General features: G+C 44.1%; 1 protein-coding gene across 8 annotated transcripts in view; it reads right to left on the reverse strand.

Annotated features, from left to right (window-relative positions):
• The window catches only part of AMPD2 (adenosine monophosphate deaminase 2), a 947,247-nt gene that overhangs the window by 83,967 nt on the left and 837,672 nt on the right, over positions 1-25,608 (reverse strand). For all 8 annotated transcript variants that reach the window (XM_069632996.1, XM_069632994.1, XM_069632993.1 and 5 more), the window contains one exon: positions 1,959-2,132. In XM_069632996.1, the coding sequence (XP_069489097.1) occupies positions 1,959-2,132 (174 nt within the window). The remainder of the gene's footprint in view (positions 1-1,958; positions 2,133-25,608) is intronic.

Here is a 25,608-nt window from a genome sequence, read left to right on the forward strand (position 1 = left end):
CCTGACTCCATGCACCATCACCACTCTCACCCAGATCCAGCACCTGCATGTCACTCCATGCACCATCACTACTCTCACCCAGATCCAGCACCTGCATTGGACCCCATGCACCATCACCAATCTCACCCAGATCCAGCCCCTGCATCTCACTCCATGCACCATCACCGATCTCACCCAGACCCAGCACCTGCATCTGACTCCATGCACCTTCACCAATCTTCTCCAGAACCAGCACCTGCACCTGACTCCATGCACCATCACCACTCTCACCCAGATCCAGCACCTGCATTGGACTCCATGCACCATCACCGCTCTCCCCCACATCCAGTACCTGCATCTAACTCCATGCACCTTCACCAATCTTCTCCAGAACCAGCACCTGCACCTGACTCCATGCACCATCACCACTCTCACCCAGATCCAGCACCTGCATCTCACTCCATGCACCATCACCACTCTCACCCAGATCCAGCACCTGCATCTGACTCCATGCACCTTCACCAATCTTCTCCAGAACCAGCACTTGCACCTGACTCCATGCACCATCACCATTCTCACCCAGATCCAGCACCTGCATCTCACTCCATGCACCATCACCACTTTCACCGAGATCCAGCACCTGCATTGGACTCCATGCACCATCACCGATCTCACCCAGATCCAGCACCTGCATCTGACTCCATGCACCTTCACCAATCTTCTCCAGAACCAGCACCTGCACCTGACTCCATGCACCATCACCACTCTCACCCAGATCCAGCACCTGCATCTCACTCCATGCACCATAACCACTCTCACCCAGATCCAGCACCTGCATTGGACTCCATGCACCATCACCGCTCTCCCCCAGATCCAGCACCTGCATCTGACTACATACACCATCACCAATCTCACCCCGATCCAGCACCTACATCTGACTCCATGCACCTTCACCAATCTTCTCCAGATTCAGCACCTGCATCTGACTCCATGCACCATCACCGCTCTCCCCCAGATCCAGCACCTACATCTGACTCCATGCACCTTCACCAATCTTCTCCAGAACCAGCACCCTGCATCTGACTACATACACCATCACCAATCTCACCCCGATCCAGCACCTACATCTGACTCCATGCACCTTCACCAATCTTCTCCAGATACAGCACCTGCATCTGACTCCATGCACCATCACCGCTCTCCCCCAGATCCAACACCTGCATCTGACTTCATGCACCTTCACCAATCTTCTCCAGAACCAGCAACTGTATCTGACTCCATGCACCATCGCCAATCTCACCACGATCGAGCACCTGCATCTGACTCCATGCACCACCACCACTCTCTCCCAGATCCAGCACCCACCTCTCACTCCATACACCATCACCAATCTTGCCCAGATCCATTGTCAGTCCTGGTCCACCCCAATTTCAAAGTCGTCCAGCTCCAAGCTCCCCATTAATAAAACACCAACCTCGCCGTATCCATCAAAAACCTGTCCTATTCTATAGCCATTCTCCTTGATCCATCATCAACCTCTCCTGCTCCCAGCACTTTCCTTCCCAATCTGGAATTAACCTCCCCTGGTTCCATCGCCACCCTCAACTAATCGTGCTCTGCCCCCCTCTAATCCAGCACCACCCTCCACCGACCAATCATCGACCATACCAAATCAGTGACCAAACTCCCCTTAACTAGGACCGCACTTATTTACCATCTTGTGGACCATAAACACCCCCACCCCACCCTATATCGGGTCTTGAGGCCCCTCACCAGCTGATGTGGAAGTAGGTCCCCCCCTTTGAACTATCTTGCCCCCAAGCTGCTTAGAAGCTCATAGCTCACCTACAGAGAGGAGCCTTATGTCCGCCCCACTGTTAAGAGGGAGTACCTCCCATCATCCAGGGACCAACCTTGCGAGTACATAAGCATCAGTGAAGATGTCACGTCCTAATCCAACATGTGACCTAGGGACTCACCTTGGTGAAGTGGAACTGCAGTGGGTCGTCAGTGGAGAGCGACACCACCAGCCCCCTGGACAGGAAGTCAGGCAGTGGGTTACGGTGGTAGCTCAGGAAAAGGCTGTTGTTACTAAGCGGGGACATTGCAATCCCAATCTGAGCCAAATAGTAGAGATACTGCAGCACAGGAGCCTGCGGAGAGACAAAGGCAGAGTCAAACACACCCTGGAGACCAGGAGCAAGAGTAATAAAGTGCTAGCCACCACAAGAGTAACATAGTGCTAGCCACGTCCCTACAGGACTGGACCGTGAGCAGAAGAAAGAACAGTCAAACACACCTGGGAGACCAAGGAGCAAGGCTAACACAGTGCTAGCCACCACAAGAGTAACGCAGTGCTAGCTGCGGCCTACAGCACTGGACCGTGAGCAGAAGAAAGAACAGTCAAACCCACCCTGGAGACCACGTAGCAAGAGTAATACAGTGCTAGCCACAGTCCTACAGCACTGTGCCGTGAGCAGATGAAAAAAATAGTCAACACACCCAGGAGATCAAGAAGAAACAGTAACCCAGTGCTAGCCGCGGTCCTACAGCACTGGACCGTGCGCAGAAGAAAGAACAGTCAAACCCACCCTGGAGACCAAGTAGCAAGAGTAATACAGTGCTAGCCACAGTCCTACAGCACTGTGCTGTGAGCATATGAAAAAAATTGTCAACACACCCAGGAGATCAAGAAGAAACAGTAACCCAGTGCTAGCCGCGGTCCTACAGCACTTTACCATGAACAGAAGAAAGAACAGTCAAAAACACCCTGGAGTCCAAGTAGCAACAATAACACTGTGCTAGCCACCACAAGTAGCATCAGTAATACAGTGCTAGCCGCAGTCCACCAACACTGGACCATGGGCAGAAGAAAGAACAGTAAAACACACCCTGGAGACCAAGGAGAAACAGTAATACAGTGCTAGCCACCGCAGGTAGCAACAGTAACACAGCGCTAGCCACAGTCCTACAGCACTGGACCATGAGCAGAAGAAAGCACAGTAAAACACACCCTGGAGACCAAGGAGAAACAGTAATACAGTGCTGGACACCACAGGTAGCAACAGTAACACAGTGCTAACCACGGACCACCAGCACTGGAATGTGAGCAGAAGAAAGAACAGTCAAACACATCCAGGAGACCAAGGAGAAACAGTAATAAAGTGCTAGCCACTGCAGGTTGCAACAGTAACAAAGTGCTAGCCGCGGTCCACCAGCACTGGACCATGAGCAGAAGAAAGAACTGTCAAACACACCCTGGAGACCAAGGAGAAACAGTAATACAGTGCTAGCCACGGCAGGTAGCAACAGTAACACAGTGCTAGCCACAGTCTTACAGCACTGGACCATGAGCACACAAAAGCACAGTCAAACACACCATGGAGACCAAGGAGGAACAGTAATACAGTGCTAGCAACCGCAGGTATCAACAGTAACACAGTGCTAGCTGCAGTCCACCAGCACTGGACTGTGAGCAGAAGAAAGAACAGTCAAACACACCCTGGAGACCAAGTAGCAACAGTAACACAGTGCTAGCCACCGCAAGTAGCAACAGTAACAGAGTGCTGGCCACTGTCCACCAGCACGGGACCATGAGCAGAAGAAAGAACAGTCAAACATAACTTGTAGACCAAGGAGAAACAGTAATACAGTGCTAGCCACCGCTGGTAGCAACAGAAACACAGTGCTAACCGCGGTCCACCCGCACTGGACCATGAGAAGAAGAAAGCACAGTCAAACACACCCTGGAGAGCAAGGAGAAACAGTAATACAGTGCTAGACATCGCAGGTAACAACCGGAACACAGTGTTAGCCGCGGTCCACCATTACTGGACCATGAGGAGAGGAAAGAACAGTCAAACACACCCTGGAGACCAAAGAGAAACAGTAACACAGTGCTAGCCACGGTATACCAGCACTGGACTGTGAGCAGAAGAAAGAAAAGTCAAACACACCCTGGAGACCAAGGAGAAACAGTAATACAGTGCTAGCCACTGCAGGTAGCAACAGTAACACAGTGTTAGACGCGGTCCACCAGCACTGGACTGTGAGTAGAAGAAAGCACAGTCAAACACACCATGGAGACCAAGGAGAAACAGTAATACAGTGCTAGCCACCACAGGTAGCAACAGTAACACAGTGCTAGCCATAGTCCTACAGCACTGGACCATGAGCAGAAGAAAGCACAGTCAAACACACCCTGGAGATCAAGGAGAAACAGTAATACAGTGAAGCCCGGCCGCGGAGTTAAGGGCAGAGCATTTTGGAAAGGCAGAGCATTGTTTTGCTGCTGTTGGCTCTGTGATACTATGCTATTGGAGGATTGACTGTGCAGTGTACCACAGTGCAAACGTTGTGCTTTGCTCAAGGTCAGCGAGGCTTGCACCTTTAAGGAGCCGAGGAGTTGAAGCCACGCCCCCCCAAAGCAGGAAGTATAAAACATAGTCTCTGTGACCCTTGCGGCGTGAAGCCCGGCCGCAGAGTTAAGGGGGGAGCATTTTGGAAAGGTAGAGCGCTGTTTTTGTCTGGCTCTGTGGGCGATGTGGATTGCATACACGGAAATTACATTTGTGATCCCAGCAATCAGGGATATACAAGCTGTGTCTCAACGGTAAGCTCTTTTAGTTTTATAAATTGACTGTATCCATCATACCAAAAGCAACACAGAGGCAGTTGTGGGTCTTGCATTGCCGTTGACAGTCGCACGTATCGAACAATAATAATACTAAGAGCATGTAGATTGAATTCACTGTAATAATAGACTTAAGCCCCCTCAGTTACAGGTAAAAGGAAAAAGAGACAAAGGTGAAAAAACGGGAGACTGTTGGTGATTTTACTCCTTTGATCCCGTTTTTTGCCTTTTACATCACCTTATTCTCTAAAAGTGTGGAACTTCATTTGAACATTAAACCAAACCATTGACATTAAACAAAACAAACAACAATAGACTGGTATTGAGTATCCTTTACGACATTTAATAAAGAGCTTCACACATTTGGGAAATGTCCTCTCACTACAATCTGAGGAGCAGTCCTTTTGCTGACGATTTAAGAGCTCTTCAATGGGACGGCTCCTACATGGAAAAATCTTTGCAGGTGGAAGCAAACAACCTAGGACTGCAGATCCCTATTACCCTGACAAATGATATCAACCTAGTGGAGGTCCAAATCCATCAAGAATCTCAAGTTGATAAGATACCAGCAGAAGACATTCGGAGTGACAGAGTGAAAAATCTCCCATCTACATTATCAAAGGATTTTACTTTGACATCAACAAATACAAAAGGGACCATTGACCATTATTTCCAGAAATGCAGACATAACAGCCTGAATGCCCTTACTTCGTACTCTTTGAGGCTCTTAAGTCAGGAGCCCAATTCAACAGCTGAGAACAGACAACTAGAACTACCAGGCTTAGTAATGGACCTCTCAAGGACCCCCAATTATCTGCTGAGCTCAATTCAAAATCCATCATATCAAGGAGAGAGACTGAACTCAACAAAGGCCTTTAGAAGAGAGTCAGCTGCGTTTGACGAATTAACAATAAATCACTTAGCCCATAGATCAAGGGCAGCCCTTGGAGGTGAGAGCCAAGATCCTAAGGAAGGGGATCCAACCTTACCAGCATTGAACTATATCTTGAATTCACTGGTGAAGGTTTTCGAACTTCTGATAAGGGATGTGCAGATGCACACAGGGATCCTAATGGAAATTACTAAGGACATCGAACAATTTGAATTTACAGTTGTAGGTCAAAGCAATGTAATAAATTGCTCAGTATTGCCTACACTGACAAAAATGGAAGACAGATTCTCTAAACAAAGTGAAGACCTAATTGAAATTAAACAACTAACTTCTTTGCTGAAGAAACAATCGGAGATCAAGGATCTGCTATCCAAAATCAATTCCAGACAAACAATAAATCTCCCAAAAAAATCAGGAAATTGAAATTAAAAAAGATGACATTCCGCCAGGACTGAACACACATGTAGATGATACTCCTCTATCGGAGTCTGTGATGGAAGAATTCTGCTGCCTGGCACAGGTTGCAGACCTATCATTGGAACAGCCTCCAGAAAACCAAGATGAAATAATCGAGATATCAGCACAAGAAGTGATTGAAAACGTAACTCCATGGAAGAGGAGTACACAGCAATCATATAAAAGACGTAGAAGGGAAAGGCGGAAAAATAAAAAACAAAATCGAATGCCATCTAAGTCTAGGTGTAGACAAGATAAGAAAACAAAAAACATGAAGGGACCTAAAACAAAGAAATCAAATGTAAATAGTTTTGTAAAGGGGATCCCGGACCAGGGGAAGAAATCTGAAAATCATATTGAACCGGAAAAGAATTATCGAAACCTAGGAGTTGAATCCCCCATCCAGGAAGTCCAGGGTGGAACAGGATCACAAAAGCAAAAAAAACAACAAAGGAAAAAAACTCAAGCAGGTATCGTCTCAGAAAAAGTACAAGAGGTACAAACGGATAAAAAATCTACGGGTACCCAGACAGAAGGAATACCAGCAAATGTAGATACAAATCTACATCAACAGGATGCAGTAGAATCAAAGACAACAGGGAAATTGCTCAAATTGGCACCAATATTCTTACCCCAACAGAAAATTGTTCCTAAAGCTCCAACACAGAGAGGGATCGGCTTGAGAATTGCCCCAATATTCAATATGGCAAGAGCAAAAATTGGAGGTCCAACAGAAACACCGAAAATCCAGACAGAATATCTACAGGCTGAGGTTAAAGATGCCTTACCCAAATTGGAGACTAAAAAGCCAGATCAGTAGGAGTTGAAAAAGAAGGGACTACGATTTCATTAGTGACTATTCAATCTTCTGAAGCTAAGACTGTGAGAACTGCAAACTGTCAAGAAGAGCCAGCCCCTTTCGCTGCCCCAAGACTATGGTTTAGTAATGTAGAAAAAAGACAGTCTGGCAAACCTTGAATAGGGGAGTGATCCTGTCATTAGTAAAAAAAACTCCCTGACCTATATCTATTCTCAACAAAAGATATTGAATATTTCCGTTTTCCAGAACCGGGACATACAAGTTTAGTTGAAGTGGGATTTGTTTCCAAAATGGGGGTCAAAGCTTTCCTAAATGTGGCAGAAAAGTTACGTTGCTTGTGTCTGGAAGTCCATGACAAATTGCCATTTTATGGTACAGGAGTTGAAGGGGCCGAGGAAAATGGAGCTGCTGTCCAGGGAAAAGTTCCACTAGTACAAGTCAGGCAGCAAACAATGAAAGATTGCCAATCCAAAGAGGGGTTACAACCATTATCCTGGCCGATGTTACCAGAAATAATCATGCAAGTCCGTCAGAAGCTGGGGGTAGTACAGGCACCTCTTTAGTTGTAAAAATTTAAGAATCACTAGTTGGAACACACGAGGCAATGAACTGGCACACAAGCTGCAATATTGAGTGCACAAAGTTATCCCTTAGAAGCGTGGCACACAGTGAAGGCCCCCTTAGATGCATGGCACACGGTGAAGGCCTCCTTAGACGCGTGGCACACAGTGAAGGCCCCCTTACACGCATGGCACACGGTGAAGGCCCCCTTACAAGTGTGGCACACGGTGAAGTACTCCCTTAGACGCTTGGCACATGGTGAAGGCCCCCTTAGACGCGTGGCACACGGTGAAAGCCCCCTTAGATGCGTGGCACACAGTGAAGTACTCCATTAGACGCATGGCACACGGTGAAGGCCCCCTTACAAGCGTTACACACGGTGAAGGCCCCCTTAGACGCGTGGCACACAGTGAAGGCCCCCTTACAAGTGTGGCACACGGTGAAGTACTCCCTTAGACGCTTGGCACATGGTGAAGGCCCCCTTAGACGCGTGGCACACGGTGAAGGCCCCCTTAGATGCGTGGCACATGGTGAAGTACTCCGTTAGACGCTTGGCACCCAAAACACCATGGAGGATAGGTCATGCCCTGCAGGAGACTAATGAGCAGGGACCCTCCTCTATATATGTCCTTTACTCTAAACCCATCTCTGTTTTCTTTGCTGCTGACACCACATCTAAGTCACTCCCTCTAGTTGTGCTTTGCATGGCTTATTGTGTATTATGTTTCATAATGTTATGTTGTAGTTTGTAGAATGTTTATATAACATGACTACTGTTTTCTCTTTTAAAAACAGTTGCAGGCTGCCGCCGCTTTATTAGGAGGGGTTTTTACTTTCCCTTTTGTATGTTTACCCAACGTGCGCGGACTGGTCAGAAGCTCTGACTTCAGGCCCAACGCACGTGGATTTGATGCGCTCTAACAGCTCTGCTGTCTCCTTGGCTACATGCGCGGGGAAGCTTTAGCTTCAACCCGACGAGTGTGGACCTGTGGGCGGTGCCGGGCGGCCCACTCACTCCGTGCCTTCCGTGTGTGTGGGCCTGTGTGGGAGCACCGGTCGGCCCGCCCGCTACATGTTGCGTGTGCGACTATTTGGTGATTTTGTGCAGGTTGGGCCCCCCCACTCCTTCCCTAATGCGCGCAGCCTTCTTGGAAGCATTTGCTTCAGGCCCGTCGTGCATAGGGAGGTTTACTATATATACTGCTATATGTATTTTTACATATGGGATACATTACTCACCGTAATCGTATTTCTGATGCTTGTATCTGCTTAGATTCACATGCTGTGCATAGGCCGACATCTAGTGGAAGCTGCGGAGTATTACAGTTTGTTTTTCGAAACTCGAAAATGGGCATCGACACAGGGCGTGCCAGTAATACTATCCCTAGTGGCTTTGTAGTTATGGTTAAGTTGCTAATCCAATAGGAAGAGCACTTTTTGGGTGGCTTATAAATTCGCTCTCCCTGGACGGATCCTCACCAAACTTTGCAAAAAAAGTATATGACCCACTCCGAATTTTTGGTGAGGTTTGGTCCGGGGTGGGGGGGGAAAGTAATAGAGGGGGGTCCCAAAATTTCTTTTTTCCCATAGACTGAATGGGGGAAAAACTTTGCGCACACCTACAGCCCAAACCGCTGGACGGATTTTCACCAAATCTGCGGCAGGAGCAGAGGCTTGGTCCCAATGTAAATTTGGTGAACATCTGTCCAGTAGTTTTTTTTGAAACGATCAAAAAGTAGGTCTAAATCAAATTAGTGATATCTATGTCCGCTATGCAGACACACTTCCCTGTTTGCTCCTCGGGCAGGACACCAATTGGCTAATTGGCTCGTGTCATGTCCACGGACATGTGACGCGTTCGCTGATTGGATGGTGAGGAGCGTGAAGTGCATCAGATTGTTCCGATGCATCCGCCATCTTGGATCCGCCGACAGCGCGGCGGCAAACAGGCAAAATGTCGTTTTGGGGAGTGTTTTGGTGTGCAAGAGTGCTTGGGGAGGTTTGGGGAGTAAGAGATGGGTCAAATACTGTATTTGTTTAGGTGGCAGGTGCTATTGATGTATTCGCCATGCCCGCGCTGTCCGGGATGTCCGTAATTAGTGAAAATGAGGGGTGTCCTAAGGACAGTATTCCCCCCCGTGCTGTCCGCAGGGAAGTTGAAACGGTTCTAAGGACACGCGCGGTGTACGCAGCCATAAAAATTGCCCATATGCCACCGTTAAAATGTTTCGATTCTATGGGTGTGATATGCTGCGGTGGTTGTGGCCAGGGCCTAGTCTTGGGTGCACGGCCGAAGGCCATGCACCCAAGACCGAAGTTATAAGCACTGAAGTTATAAGCCAACATGGGTGTGATATGTTGCAGTGGTTGTGGCCAGGGCCTAGAGTCTTGGGTGCATGGCCAACGGCCATGCACCCAAGACTGAAGTTATACGCACCAAAGTTATAAGACACCATGGGTGGCTTATAACTTTGCTCTCCCTGGATGAATCCTCACTAAACTTTGCAAGAAGTGTGATATGGGTGGGCCCATATAGACAGTTAAAATGTTTGATTCTATGGGTGTGATCTATGGGTGTGATATGCTGCAGTGGTTGTGGCCAGGGCCTAGAGTCTTGGGTGCATGGCCGCAGGCGTATTATGTCTATTTATAATATGTCAACAGATACCTGTTGGTGTATTATGTCTATTTTTTGTTATAATTTAGTGGTATTGATTTATGTGTTTGGTTGTTGCAAAATCTTGGGGCAGTTAGATGTGTGTGTATTCTAACTGGTTATAGTTTTTTAATTGAAGTTTTGTTAATGTTTAAGATCATAGTAGTTATTAAATTTTGGTTTTAAGAAGATTAAATAAGCATTTGTAAGATGTGCTGGTAATCTCTGCTTTAGAGTAATGGTACTATCATTACATTCGAACCATCCACATTTTTTTTAAATGTATGTAGTGTAGTGCCCTGAGTTGGTTGTGGCTCCTGCGTGGTAGATTATACCTATTGTTGTGAAGGTTTTCTTACCAAGTGATTTTGACCATGTGTGAATCTAGTCAGCTTGCAGTTGTTTTTGGTACCATCTGCATTGTAATGTAGAAGCATTAGTATTACGTATTTACTATGTGTTTGTATTTGTAAGGTGGAGCGATTATCGGAATTGCAGGTAGTACATAATCTACCAAGGTTTGCATTTTGTACAAGTTGCTGAAATGGAACAGATTCACAATTAGGTATGGATACATACACAATGCGCTCATTAGGGATTTGTTCCTGTGCCACATTGTTGCAGAGAGTGCCTGTATGTTTCCACATGTATGAAATCTGGAAGATTTCATGTATAGGTATGTTTTTGCTTTCCAGTACTTGTGGTAAGTACATTAGAAATTCTTGTGGATCTTCTTGTGAGTTTATAGTGAATTTCACCATTCCAGCACAGTAGTCCAATTTTTGGCTTATTCCATGAACACTATGGGCCTCATTAGGACCCAGGCGGTAAGGGGTTTACGGCGGCGTAAACAGCGCCGACCCTTACCGCCTGATTCCGAGGTCCCTTAGCGCCATGGAGGATTTAACACCTGCTTTTAGCAGGTGTTAAAATCCATGGCGCTAAGGGACCTTGTCGTTAATTACGCCACCGTAATTTACGGTGGCGTAATTAACGCCTTCCCCACTCCCATTATGCCCTATGGGGCAAAAATGGGAATGGGGAAGGGTAAATGGGTTAATGGGGACTTACCGCCCCGCCAACCTCGGAATGGGGCGGTAAGTCCGCCAACCACCATGGCGTAAACATAGTTTATGCCATGGCGGTAAAGGTATGACCCAGGCGGTAACTTACCGCCTGGGTCGTAATGAGGCCCTATATGTGTTGTCAGGATTGTTGGTTGCATTTCTATGAAGGACTAACATTTGCAAACACAATTGGTCTGTACTGTGTAAGTAAATGTTGTCAACAATTGGTGGCAATTGAAATAGAATATTCATTGCTACATTTGCGTAGCAACTTACACCAGTTATATTTGAAAATTTGAATGGACCAGCTAGTTCTGGGTCCAAGTCATTTTTTCAGGGTGTGTGTTGCTTCTTTGAAGAAGTCCCTGAGTTACTTTGAGTAATAGGTTCTTCTTTAGTTGTGGTAAATGATGAAGTATTAGCTTCTTTTACTCTCTTTGGAGGATTTGCAGTGAGATCCTGTTGCATTTCTGTTTGAATTAGTTTTCTTTTACAACGTTTTCCTTTTTGTGGAACAGGATATGCTTCTAGGTGGGGGTGCATAGTGAACGTAGTCTATTGTATTCTAAAATGCAAGGAATATCAGCATTTACTTTACTTGCATCAAAGTTGATTAGAAATAGACCGTCAAGTGTACGTAAGCGTGATAGTGCTACGTAGCTCATGCCTTCTTTAAAGACTGTGTTCCCAATAGCTATCAATGCTTTGTCTAGGGTAAGACCTTGTGATTTGTGAACGGTGACTGCGAATGCTAGAGTTAGAGAAAATTGTTCTCTGTGCACATACATGTCTTTGAAGAGAAGGAATCGAGCTGTTGAGCGCCCTATCCTTTTTACTTCTGAAAGTTTGTCAAAGAGAATATTGACAAACTGAATGTTGTTGTCACGTGGGTATGTTTGAAAGCCAACAACTGTACCCAGTGCTCCATTAACTAGTCCTTGCTCCACGTCAAGGTTATGTTTAAGCATTACTCTACAGTTTAAGGATAATTTTAATATTTTCTCCAAACCAGCTGTGTTGGAGATAGAATTTTCTAAGGTATTTAATCTTGTTGTGGCTTGTTGACACATGGGTAGTGTCATACCATGTACGCCCAGTTTGTCTGTGGAGCAAATTTCAATTATTGGTTGCATTTCTTTTTTCAACATTGTTTCATTGAATTTGGAACAGCTTGCTAGAGTTGGCATTAAGGACATACAATTGACAGTTTTGTGTGCCAATTGTTCCATGACATCAGTAGCACATGAATTATGACCATAATGTGCATGGATGTGCCCTGTTTTTAATATTGCTTGTGCTTCTTGAGATAGTACATCAACTCTAATACTTTTTAAAATGTTGGCGTAATTGAGGTCTGCAGATTGGCGCATGCTTTCTGTTAATTCTTTGTATTGGAAATGTTGCCAAAAGTTGACATTTCCTATGCTGCCAACAGTTTGACGGCAGAGTTTGTGTCTTAAGGTTTTAAAAATAGGTTCACCTTTCACTGGTGTCAATTAAAGAAGATCTCCGAAAACAATAATGTGTTTTCCTCCAAAGAGCTCTTAATAGTTTGTTTTAAGTACTTCTTGCAATCTGAGGTGAATCAAAGCTAACATTAGGTTGGAGACCATGCTCACTTCATCTATTAGTAGCATTTTCATTTGTTTTAACACTTTGCGTAGTTCCATTGCAGCTGCTATAGAAAGTTTGTAATACTCTAATTTGTTTTGGTGTTCTACTGGAAGGAGTAGTAATCGGTGTAAAGTGACACCGCCTATGTTGTAGGCAGCTAAACCTGTGGGGGCAGTTACAACAGCTGACAGTTTGTTGTTTGTCATTTGTTGAAGGAACTTGCTGATGATTTTGATTAAGAATGTTTTGCCTGAATGAGCTTCACCACTGACGTATAGTAGTTTAGGTTTGTAATTTTGGCAGGTGCATTCTTTATTTTCATGTTGTACACTTGAGCAATTTATTTTGTTACTTCTTGAAAAATGGTACGCTGCTCTTTGTTCAGTTTTCATTGTAGTACAGTTAAGTCTTCTGTATCTTCTTCATAGTGACACATGGTGCTCTCTACTTCTGTCATAGCTAATTTGCTATTAGTGGCTGTCCCAGTGGTTCTTGACTTCCTGTTACAGAAGGTTGGCTACTGTCGGGAGTATCCTTATCTAGTTGGGCCTGGAGTTCTTCTTTGTGTTGCTGTTCATTGTCTAACATTGTTTTGTACTGAGTAAAGTTTACATCGGTTATAGTGCTTTCATTTGCTTTGAAAGCGTCTTCATAGGAGTCATAGTTTTCTAGTATCTCTTTTTCTTTTCTCCATGGTTTCAAAAGTTGTAGCAGGGACATGTAATATAGTTCTTTATGTTGAGCAGTTTTTAATGACATTTTGATATGATCAATTAAGCTTCGTTTGGTAAGTTTCACTAAGCTGCCTTCACAATCTGTCACTCTATATCTACCTTTGTTTTCATTGGTGTAAAGACTGGTAGGGGGTGGTCTGTACTTCTGCTCTCTATATGGTAGAGGGGAGGCACAGAGGACCCCAGCCTAGATTCTCTATTCGGTAGCTATGGTCGAACAATCAAGGCCTAGCTTCTCAGGAGGTGATGCAGGCTGGTTCTTAAGTACAGTGTAGTCCCCAAGCCCCCACAAAGGAATGTCCACACACTGTATTGGTTAGAACACAGTCTTTATATAATCAATATTCAAGGTTATGTACACTTATCATAATAACTCACTTTGTGCTTAGGAAAATCAACAATGGCAAATATATAAAATTCTAAAGTGGTAACACCCTTTGTATTAGATCTCGTTAAAGTGCATCAACAATACTGTAACAATGTCACACAGATCAATAGAGTGAAACCAGCAATAGAGAGAGGAGAGAAAATAAGATGGTTGAGCAATAGGCAGAATACTGGCCCCTACCACTGGACACAGTCCTGTGTGGAGATCCCCCCACCTGGGCAACCTGTAAAATAAAGATAAAGCACAAGCCCAGTCCATATTTTGTTCTGCAAGTCTTATTCCCTCCTATAATGTTTTTACCCCCCCAATGTACCTGGTGGAGTCGAGTTCTTCGAAGAGGCGTCGACAGATCCTTCTTGAGCGACCCCCTTTCAAGCGGGAGTCACGGGTCGTCGAGAGGCGTCGAGAAGCGTCGAGGAACTCGGCGTTCGGCGGCAGGGAAACGACGGCCCTTCTTGAATGCCTTCCCTTTCAAGCGGGAGACACGGGGCGTCGAACGTCCGACAACAAACAGGGTAGAACGGCGTCGATGAGGCAGCAGCTTCGATCCAAGCGGTGCTCGTCGACGATGGAGCGTTGGCGTCCTGCAAGGCAGAGGCGTGCGGGGCACCTCGATGACAATTGTTCTGGACCCCAAAGATTGTGGAGACGGAGGCCCAGCAAGGGCGTCGAGTCGTTTGAGTCTTTGTGGTCTTCGGGTGGTGGGAAACCCACCGGCAGGTTTCTCCTCGGCGCGTTGGTCGTCCTCGACTTTCTCCGGCAGGATAAAGCGGTCGACGGTGCGGACGAGGGAGTCCTTCGATTCAAATGTTCTTAGGCAAGGAGCGGACGGCTCCGGTCATCGGCGGCATGGCGTCAAGTGGTTCCCACGGCTGGGCAACACAACTTCGACGGGCCTCCAGCGGTTACACAGACCTGCGAACCCTGGTCGACGGCAATGGACTTCGACGGCGGCGATGTCCGGGTGCTTCACTTCGATCTCCTCGGCGGTCCCGTCTCGGGTCGGCAGCCTTTCGAGGGTCTGACTTCCAGGGCGCTTTGGCAAAGATGTAGCGGTGCTCGATGATCCCTCGGAGCACGGGAAGAGGGCGCCTTACCAGGTCCTCTCTCGGGTCAGTCCTCGACGAATTCGGCAGCTTTCAGATCGGTCGAAGCAAGTGCAACAGCAAGTCTTCTTCTTCCAGCTGGGCGTCGAGGATCAGCAGTTCCAGTTACTCTTAGAGTGGAGACTCAGCTTCTGAATGCTTCTGAACAATTACCAGTGGTGAGAGGTCCCCAGATATACTATACTGTCTCTCATCCACACTGCTGGCACACACTCAGTAACCAATCATACAGAAGGGCATTCATGCAGTCAGTCAGCCAATCAGGCACACAGTGCATTCAGGCCACACTCCTCCCTTTCAGACACTCACAACAAGGAATGTGAATTGGGACAAGTACCCAGCCATTCAACACTACACACTGCATTCAGGCCAGTCTCAGTCTTTGTCTCTCATGCCAGAAACCAGACAACCACAACAAGGAGTGTATATTGGTCACACACTCCATTCACCCAGGTCCCACCCACAGGAGGTACCCACAACATACAGTCACTGGAAAGGCTCCAGTCAGTCTAGCTGGGCCTTCACAACAACACCATATATGGAACTTCCACCCAACAGCCAGTCAGGGGGAAGGGACAGAGTCAGGGCTTCCCAGGACTTTGGGAAAACAAGGTAACAGGCAATAGAAAGCAAGAGGCCACAGGGGCCATCTTGTTTCCTACCAGGAATCAACTGATCCCAATGGCAGGGCCTGGGTATCCCAAAATGGAGGACACCCACAGCACCTGTCTAATTCAGCATGGAGCTGCCACCAGCCCATACCCTGCTCTGTGGGCCACCCACAGGTGCCCAAAAACATATACTAGGGGCACAGGGTTGCACCCTTACCCATGGGTGCCATAAGGGTATCCCATGGGTCTGTTCACCAAACCAAAAGAGAGAGCTGCACTGCCAGGAGTCCCACATGGACTCCTGGGCAGAAAACATGACAGAACACATGATAAAAAACAGTAAGGGACAAGGATTCAGAGGCCCTGTCCCTCTGATGCATTTCCAGCATCACAATTGGGTTTTATATTATTTTTGTATGTGAAGTTTTGGGCTACGTGGTATAGACACATGGTTTCCAAAGTGGTACCGCTGTTTGGGTATTATGTGTCTAGTAAACTGTTTTTCAAAATGTCTTGGCTGTTGGGATCATTTTTGGCTATTGTTTCTATGTCGTCGTATGATTTGAGAACTCTTTTTCTAGATTTAGCAGCACCAAGACTTAGCCATACTATGTTTTCAGATTTTCCATACAAAGCAGTACCAGTTAAACGATCTGCAGCTTCATAGGAGCCACATTCTCTATGAGATAGCATTTTTATGCCTAAGCTGTACAATTTCTGAGATAGTGTTTTGTCTGATGATAGGTCATTCCAGAGGTCTTGAAGCTCTGTTTTTTCTGCTTTTGTTAAGTAGGCTGTAACATATCATGCAACTGCAGTGGAATTGTCTGCAATGTACTGCACATCTATGTTTGCATTCCATAAGAGGGCAATGATTGCATTGTAATCATTGATATATATTGATTCTTCTGTTATTTTTATGTAATGCCTGTTCTTAGGTGATTTACCTTTAACACTATGTCTAACTGAAGACATGAAGTTGTTCACTTCACCTGTTTCTGTAACTGGTCTAGGGAAACCAAAGCGGCATTTGGCGTAGTATTTCCCTTTGTTTTTGTATTTGCGACGACAATATTTGCCACATTTGTGTCTTTGAAATTGTACAATCTGTGCATGAAGATCACTATTTGTTATTTTCGGTGGAATTACACAAGTGACATATTTTTTGATAAACTGCAAAACAGTGGCATCACTGTCTTGACCAAATTTAGGAGCATCTTTAATCCATAAAAGCATGTGGATATGTGGTGCTCCTCACGCTTGGTATTCTTTTCTCCAAAAGAAGTGTTGCACTTCTCCGAGGGGAGGAACAGTTTTATTACAAATAAAGTGTAGCATAGCAATGAAACGATGATGGAAATATTTTGAAACATTAACAGGATCTAGAGAGCAAAGTCCTCCAGGTTTTAGTATATCTATGTTTGTTTTGTTTTTGTTTGATATGCATAGGTAATCATGTAAATCTTCCCATGCATATTCTGCACAAATTAATGTAACAAACCAAGTGGGTGGGCCAAGGTTTCTTATCCTACAACGTACATCTCTGTGACGTCTGAACCAGTACTCTTTAGTACAACACATATTTGCTAATAGATTTGTAATGCTTGATTGTAAAACCTCATCTTTTTCTTGCACTTTTTGTATTAATTGCTTAGCTGACATATTTGAAAGTGGTTTCCTGATTTCAATATGTGTGCAACTCTGTAACAGAGTTGCTAGTTCACTTTCAAAGAGTAGGTGGAATATGTATTCCACATTTTGTCTAAATCTGGGATCTTGAGAATACATGGGTAACGAGCGGTATTCTGATGCTTTTATCTATTTTATTTATTTTAATTTTTTTATTTGTTACATGCCCAGACCCTCTGGTGTCACGGTGTGGTTACAAGACAGCTTAGATATTAGTAAGACATTGTACTGTTACATTGGCTACATTGCATTTTAGGATATACAGTTTACAAATATTAACTAACAAAATATTATGTTGCAGATGCTTGTCCATGAGTTCTAATATTGGTTGAATAACCAGGTTTTTAGCAATTTCTTGTAGGCCGTGAAAGAGGATTCTTTTTTGATAGTAATAGGTAGGGTGTTCCAATGTTTGGGGGCTAGAGCGGTGAAGCTGCTACCCCTGGCCTCATGGATTTGAAGCGGGGAGGAGCCAGGAGGAATTTGTCGTTAGATCTTAATGATCTCCTCTCATCTTTTGGGAGGAGAGTGTTGTTGAGATAGATAGGTCCTTTTCTGGTCAGGCATTTATGTGTGATACATAATGTTTTAAAGATGATTCTAGCTTTGATCGGGAGCCAATGAGCGTCCTTTCTGGTCTTGGAAATCTGGTCTGATTATTTTATACCTAAAACTGCTCTCAGGACTTTGTTTTGCAGTGGTTGCATTTTAGCTAGGGTTGGCGTTGGATGTGCCTAGTCATAGTACGTTGCAATAATCCAATTTCGATAGAACCAGGGCTCTGGCTAGGGTGAGGCAATTACCTGGGGTCAGGAATTGTCGGCTGAGAGCAATGAGTTTGGAGGTGTAGGCCGTGGAGGAAGCGAGCGCATTAATCTGTTTAGTCATGGTGAGGTTGGCGTCAATGTACACTCCCAATGTTTTGACTTGCTTCAGTACAGGAATGGCGGTACCATCTATGTTGATGGAGGAATAGTAAGGGTGAGGGTTGCTATTTTGGCTGATGATCCTACAATGAGGACTTCTGTTTTCTCATCATTGAGACAAATGCTGTTTAAAGCCATCCAGTTTTGTATGATGATGTATATTTTTATTGATAGTTACAGTGTCCTGGTCATAGTTGCCTGTAAGGGGTATGAGGATCTGAGTGTCATCTGCAAAGTTTGTGTATATGACACCCATGTCGTCTAGAGCTGAGAAAAGGAGTTTGGTATACACGTTGTATAGTGTAGGGGAGAGACATGAGCCTTGGGGCACTCCTATGGGGACTGGGATGGGGTTGGCCACTTCTTTCCCTATGGATATTCTGGAGGTACGGTCAGTTAGGAAGGATTTCACCCATGCAGTGGCTTCCCTGGAGAAGTTAAACTCTCTGGCGAGTGAGGTGCAGAGTTTATCATGGTCAACGTCTATCATCGTACCTTCCTTCTTTGCCAGTAGGAAAGAGTACAGGAAAAGCACGTGCTTCTATACTTTTTTCCCATATGCCGATTGGTGATCCTTTGGTTTGTCGCATTTGGTACGTTTCTAGTGCATCATCTATGGTGTCATTAGATTGTAATGGATGAATTGTATAATGGTCTAAAATATTGGATACTGTAGCAGGATCTAGAAGTTCATATTGACCAGTTTCTGGTGACTCTTGAATTATTTCAGTTGTTTCCCTTAAGTTTTCTTCAATATTTATTTCTTTGTAGTATTCATTATTGTTTTTTAGATATTGCAAGGCTTGTCTAACTTTATGTAAGTCTACGAATTGTTGCCAATTTATTTTGTCTTTTGTTGGTACACCATTTACTAAGACAACTAAAGATTGCTCTATTGGACGTTGCACTCCCAGAGTGTGAACATTTTCTTTCAGATCTAATGGTAAATAAACTACTTTGCCATGAATGCCTTTCACCAATTCAGAGGGAGGTAATTTTTCTGTTTTTGGTTGAAGGAGTATTAATGCTTGAAATGGGTGCACTGTTTGAATTATAATGCTCTCATATAAATTGAGTTGTTGCAGGGGTTTTGGTAGTGGGAATAATTGCAAGTTATTTGTGATAGCACGTGAAGAAGTTTGGTTGTTGTAAGGTTTTGTAGTGCAGTAACTGCAAAGTATTAAGGGGTCAGTTATTTCGTATTTATTTTCTGCTATAGGGTAGAGAGATAATTCAAACCATTTGGAATCTTCATTGTCTTCTATTTTATATGTTACGTCTACAGTTTTTGTGTTACTTTTATCAAAAGTTCTGCGGCAACACTCACACACACATGGTTTGCTACTTCAGCGGATGTACTTTTAAATTTTAGTATTTATTTTTTGTATGTGTGTAGTAGAAGGTTGCCATGTGCAGGATTGTTGCTAGTCTGTTGTAAAGCTATTGCATTTTGTAAGTGGCTTTCACTTCCAAAATATTTTCTCTGGATATGGTTGATTTCTTTGAGTTGGTCTTTGGCTGTACCATGTAGAAGAGTGTTATTTAAATTGGCAAGTGCTAAAGCAGGACTTTTAGCATAGTACAGTTTATAGACTAGATTTCTTATAGTTGAATGATGTGTTGATATCATTTTGATATGATGGAAGGTGCTTTTGCAAATAGGTCCTGAAATGCAGGCTAATGAATGTCCTTGTAGTCCTGTGTATTTGCGCACTGGACAGATATCCATATTTTGCAGCACTTTCATTTTGATTTTGTCTTTGCCTTTCACATACTGATTGAGGAACTGGAGTAAAGATTTGAAAGATTTTTTGGGAGTGTTACACATTGACATGAATGGCCATTTGTATACTGGACGTTCTGGTTCAGTCGAATGGAGAGGTAATTCTGAGTTTTCTGGGGATATTTTTGTAAGCAGTGTTTCTTGTTCCATGATGGTACTATTACTTTTTTCATAACCTTGTCCACTGCTATGTATGGCAATTGTGTTTGTTTGGTTTTGTTTGTATGCTTCTTTATTAAAATATGGTTCTGTGCTCGTGGTGTGACTCCATTGACCTCCACAGATATTTAAGAAGTTATTTTTGTTGACATTCTGTTTATTGAGAAGTTCTTTTTTAATTTAGCATTTAGTTTTGTTAGTGCTTTCATTCTGTTTAACACTAAAATGAATAACCTTCTTTTGAGTAGGATTGCACTGTCTATCAAAGCTTCTAAGATTAATTTTCTACGGTAGGTTTGAAGGGTTGTGGATGATTTGTCTCCTGTTTTTATAAGATTCTGAAGGACTCTGTTGCGGAACATTTTTGCTAAAATACTTTTTTTGGTATGGTTACTTGCTAGTATATCAAGATTTATAGGAGCAGTTTTAGCAGTACTGGTATCCAAATTCTTGTTAATCATTTTCTGTTTTGTTTTACATTTTGATAGAGGAGGCAAAGTTTCTGTACTGGAAGCTTGTTTTGTATCGCTAAATGACTGTATTAGCTGTTTTGTATGAACTTTTTGTACAAACTCTGGTAGAGATGGATGCTTATTTTGGACACTTTTATTCTAATTTGCTCTACTTCTGCGTTGCTTTCTACGGACTTGCTTTTTGGAAGGCATTCTTTGGGGTCTGTTGAAAAAAAAAGAAGGTATGGGTTGGGCTGTTCTGCAATGCATGTGTGCAGTGTGCATTAGTGTCTGAGTATGATGGGAAAGATGTATGTGGTGGTGTGTGATTGTGCAGCTATAATTAGTTGGGAAGGTTATTCTTCTAATTTGTGTGTTACTAAACTACGGTTCAGATGAGAGTAGAAAGTGAGCTAGTGGTGAAGAAAAGCATTGATAGTAAACCTAATGGTATAAAATTATAACAGTTCTTTGTTTTGTAATACTAATATTCTAGGGGTTGAGTATGTTATTTGTGTTCCAAAAAAAAGTGGGATTTGTGTGCCATTCTGCCTGCTAATCCCTGTTTAATAAATGGGGATTTGTGGGCAGAATGGTTCAGAAATCTCTGTTTTTTTTGGTGCGCAAATTACATGAATGAACCACACAGTGGGCCTCATTCCGAGGTGGGCGCAAAGGGATACCAGGCACCGTTAAGGACATCGGTGCCGGTAATCCCTTTGCGCCCTATTCCGAGATCCCTTAGCGGGTCCCGCAATGGGCGCTTGGTTTTACCAGGCACCCTTAGTGGGACCGTTATTAGCTACTTCCCCATTCCCATTGAGCCCTATAAGGGCTCAATGGGAATGGGGAATGGATTTTTCAATGGGGATTTACCGGTCCCTCCAGGATCGTAATGGACCGGTAAGTCCCCATTGAACCAGGTCAGACCCGGTATGGGAGGTAGTCATGGCGCAAACAGCGCCATGACTACCTCCATACTCGGAATGAGGCCCAGTGTGTTTAAGGAACAGTAAGAATATTAAGGTAGTATTGTACTTACTCTTTTTTTGTGGAATGAGCAGGTTTCTTCGGATATGTTGTTTGTAGTTCAGATGCTGCTGATTTTCAGGAGAGTGGTCTTCACTGCAATTGTAAAAGAACGAAGTTAGTAATTTTGTGTGTTTATAGCACTGATGTTAATTTAGATGTTGATTTTTATGTTTTTGTAGTAGTATTCTTGTTTGATATCTGAATATAGTGTATGCATGCATTTCATTTGACTATGTGCAGCCTTTATATTTTAATTACTATGTGTTATTTCAACATACTTTGCAAATGAGTAGAATTTTAAGTGTATGAAATTCACTTGGTTTTTTAAAGGTGTGTTGTAGATAGCAGACAGGTTTGGAAGTGACAGCTGATTATAATAGATGGGAAAAATTTCAATAAGTTAATTTTATAGGTTTTGAAGGTTTAGTATTATTACTCTGTTTATATGGATTCATAAGAGTTGTACAGGTACATAAATGCCAACATTTTGTAGCAGCTTGGAGGGAGATTCCCTCCGAGCAATCGGGAGAGCTGAATCTTCCCATTAGAATGCATTGGGATTAGAATTATTTTACGAGGGAGGCAGTATAAAACAGCAACATTTTTGCTAATGAAATCGGGAGTCTTCCGCCTAAATCTGGAGGGTTGGCATGTATGCATGTGCTGTGAATACAATATCGGGAACATTTATTTTTCCCATAGGATTGCATTGGGACTAGCATTAATCTAGCTGGGAGATTGTAAAAAAATAGTGCCATTTTTCAATGAAAAATCAGGAGTCTCGCGCCTAAATCGGGAGGGTTGGCATGTATGTATAGGTTATGCAGGTTTAGTGGCATTACTCTGTTTATATGGATTCATAAGAGTTGGACATGTACTGTGAATAAAATACGCATACCTGCAGTTTGTATACCTGCGTGTGGATATGAATGCAGCTGTAAGTAGAAATCTTGGAGAGTTGTAGAGTAGTTTTTGTAGTAGGTGCTTTCCAATGATATGAGACTTGTACTCAGAGTGATCACCAGTACATTTGAAGTGTGGAACTCTGATGATGGAGTTAGATGTAGAGGTCGTGGATGTGATTGGTGGATGGTTATGTGACTGCTTAGCTGTATCCTATGAGGGAATGGCACCGAGAGTGATGTGGAAAGGGTAGAAGGGCTGGTAAGAGTTACGCTCCACGCGGACACCGGGGCTGTTCGCGGATAGGGCGTGCCACATCCGGGGTTTTCTAGCAAATCCAGCATGGAAAGGGGACTGTAGGGATTAGCCAATCAGATGTTGACATTGTGGATTTGTGTAGAAAGAGACTGTGTGTAGTGAAGATGGCAGAGGTGGCGAAAGTCAAGGTGTTGGTGCTCGGAGATATGTGTGTGCATGCTTTACAGCAGTATGCTCAATGCAGGCATGTGGCAAACAATTTCGATGTTAAAGGAGTGGAGGTGGTGTGGAGCGCTGTGCCTGATTGCATGGTAGAGCGAATTCTACAAGTTTGTGAAGATATGGGCAGGATGAACAGTCCCCATCTGGTAGTTTTGCACTACAGTCAGTGCCCCTACTTTGTTGGCAGATTTGGAACAGTTGGTTCAAGCAGTAATGAACATCCTTCCAAATGCGAAAGTAATTTTTTCTGGATTACTTCCTAGGGCAATATGGGACAATAGTTCTGTTTTTTGTCCTCAGCAAAACATTGCTAGGTGTGCAGTCAACCGAGGCATGTCTGCTTTCATGCTTAGAGCGGGTATGCTTTTCTGTAATAATGAGAATATTGATTCCAGTAATGCTGTTTATTTTGAAGAAGATGGCATTTCCTTATCTTTTTGGGGAAATGCCATTCTGTTGTGTAATGTACCGGTTGCTTGGGAGAAGGTTATGTGCAGATTTTAGTAGTAAAGTAAGAAGAAAAACCCTCCAAAGAATACAAAATAACAGGTGTCTTTTCAGGCATCTGCAAAAAATACAAAAAAAACATCTCTTTTCAGAGCCAACCTCAAAAGGGAAATGGGGCACACTATTTAAATTTACATTCACAGCGCAGAGATTTTCGATATGTCCGTGGACATGGCGGTAGTCCGCGGCCAGCGCGTATTACATACAGGGATTCTGGGGTGGAGAGGCATGCAAAAGAGAATGAGCGGAGCTAGAGATTGGTCAGTAAAGTTTACTGGGTGTGTTGTGTAAGGAGAGATTTTGTCAAAACATCTTTTTCCTGACAGTAGAACAGATAGCTATGGCTGTGTGTTTCCGAAAACAGATTATCTGGATTTCGGGAGACTCATGGATACATTGGTTGGAGGTGCATGTAGAACGTTGTGGAGTAGCTGCAGATCTTGGATTCCCCTCATGTGGAAGTGCACTGGCATGGAGTGCGTGGAATGAAGTGGCTGGACTTGGTACCTCTCAGTGCTACTTTAGATACAGAGCATCATCCAGACATAATTATAATTCATTATGGAGGGAACAGTTTAGGACATGTGTCTGGAATTTCTTTGCAATTTGCAATGAAAGAAGGACTTGGGAAGGTCATGGACATGTTTCCAAATTCCAAAGTAATTTTTTCTCGTATTGCGCAAAGACAAATTTGGCTGCGTTCTTCTTCATTTGGTCCACAAATAGAGAAAGCGTGGCGCAATGTCAATAAGACTGTGTGTGCCTTTCTAAGAGATTTTGGCATGTCCTCTTTTCACAATGAATATATTATGTTTCGTAGCACATACATTTTCGCAGAGATGGAGTCCATTTTACCGATGCTGGCAATCAGATTTTTCTGAGAAATGTACAAAATGCATTGCGATTTTGGAATTACATTAATCTATTTTGATGTAGATGTTGACGATTTAAAGTTTTTCAAACACACAAAAACATCACCAAAAGGCTCCTTTCAGAGCCACCACTTCCTCCCAGAGAAGAGTGCATTGGTTTGGGTAGGGCAGCACCCCACAACTTTATATGTCCTAGGACTGTCCGTGGACTTCCAAAAAATGCACAGGGCCCTGCACTGTTTATTTGCCACTTTTATCTTTAAACTATGAAAGGCGGCTCTGAAAAAAGCCTTTTTTTTTGGATTTTTGTTGTTTTATATTTGTTTTGGTTTTTTAAACACGACACACTAGGAAAGGAGGGGAAAGGAGGGTAAGGAAGGGACACCAACCATGGGGATAAGAAAGGGCAGGTGAAGACAGGAAGATGTAGGGTGAGCCTTACTTAGGTAGGTAGCAGGTCTTCTGGTGCTCTGTGACCGTAGTCTCGAATGCACTTCGAAGACTCTCCCCCCCTGCTGAGTACTGTGTGCAGTACATACACAATATTGTGACCCTCGAAAGGTAAGGGTCAACAGCATCATGAATGGCTTGTGAAGCAGCTGGAGGGATGCGCTCTCCCACAGGAGTGTCTCTTGTGGTGAGAGGAGCGGAAACGGAGGATGCTGTAGAGGAATTCAAACTACTACGTTTATCACAAAGTACAACCTTGCGAATGTCCTCACTGTGGAACGACGCTAGGTGTCGCTTCATGGATGTCGTACCAAAGCTGTACAAACCACGTCTCCCACGACTCAGCACCATTTTGCACTGTTTGCAGGTGACCTTGTTCGCACATGCTTTTGGTACATTACCATGAATGGTAAACAACCGCCACACCCAAGACTCCTGGCGAGTGCTGGTAGTAGGGAGTTCCTCGACCTCATTCCCTTCATCCTCGTTCTCTACATCCTCACACCTGTTCCCCTCTGCAGGCCCTTGGGGAGGTGGGGGAGAGTTTGGGGGTGGTGCTGAGGCAGATTTAGCAACAGAAGCCATGGATGCCATCAGGGTTGATGAAATAATCTCAGCAAGAGAAGCAAAGGCAGCAAAAGTCAATTTGCGAAAGCCAGAAGTACAATGAAGATCAGCTCTGCGGTGTGGCCTTTTATAGGAGTGGAGGGGTGCGCTTCGCGAACAGATCGAACACCCAAAAAGGTTAAAAAAGTTCCAAAAAGTATGTGGAAAGCAGGGTCATTGTCTGGGACACGTGCAATGGTGAATTTTTACTGTAAAATAATTTGGATTGTCT

The sequence above is a fragment of the Ambystoma mexicanum genome, chromosome 13, assembly GCF_040938575.1.
Source record: "Ambystoma mexicanum isolate Mex_15411 chromosome 13, UKY_AmexF1_1, whole genome shotgun sequence".
Lineage (NCBI taxonomy): Eukaryota > Metazoa > Chordata > Amphibia > Caudata > Ambystomatidae > Ambystoma > Ambystoma mexicanum.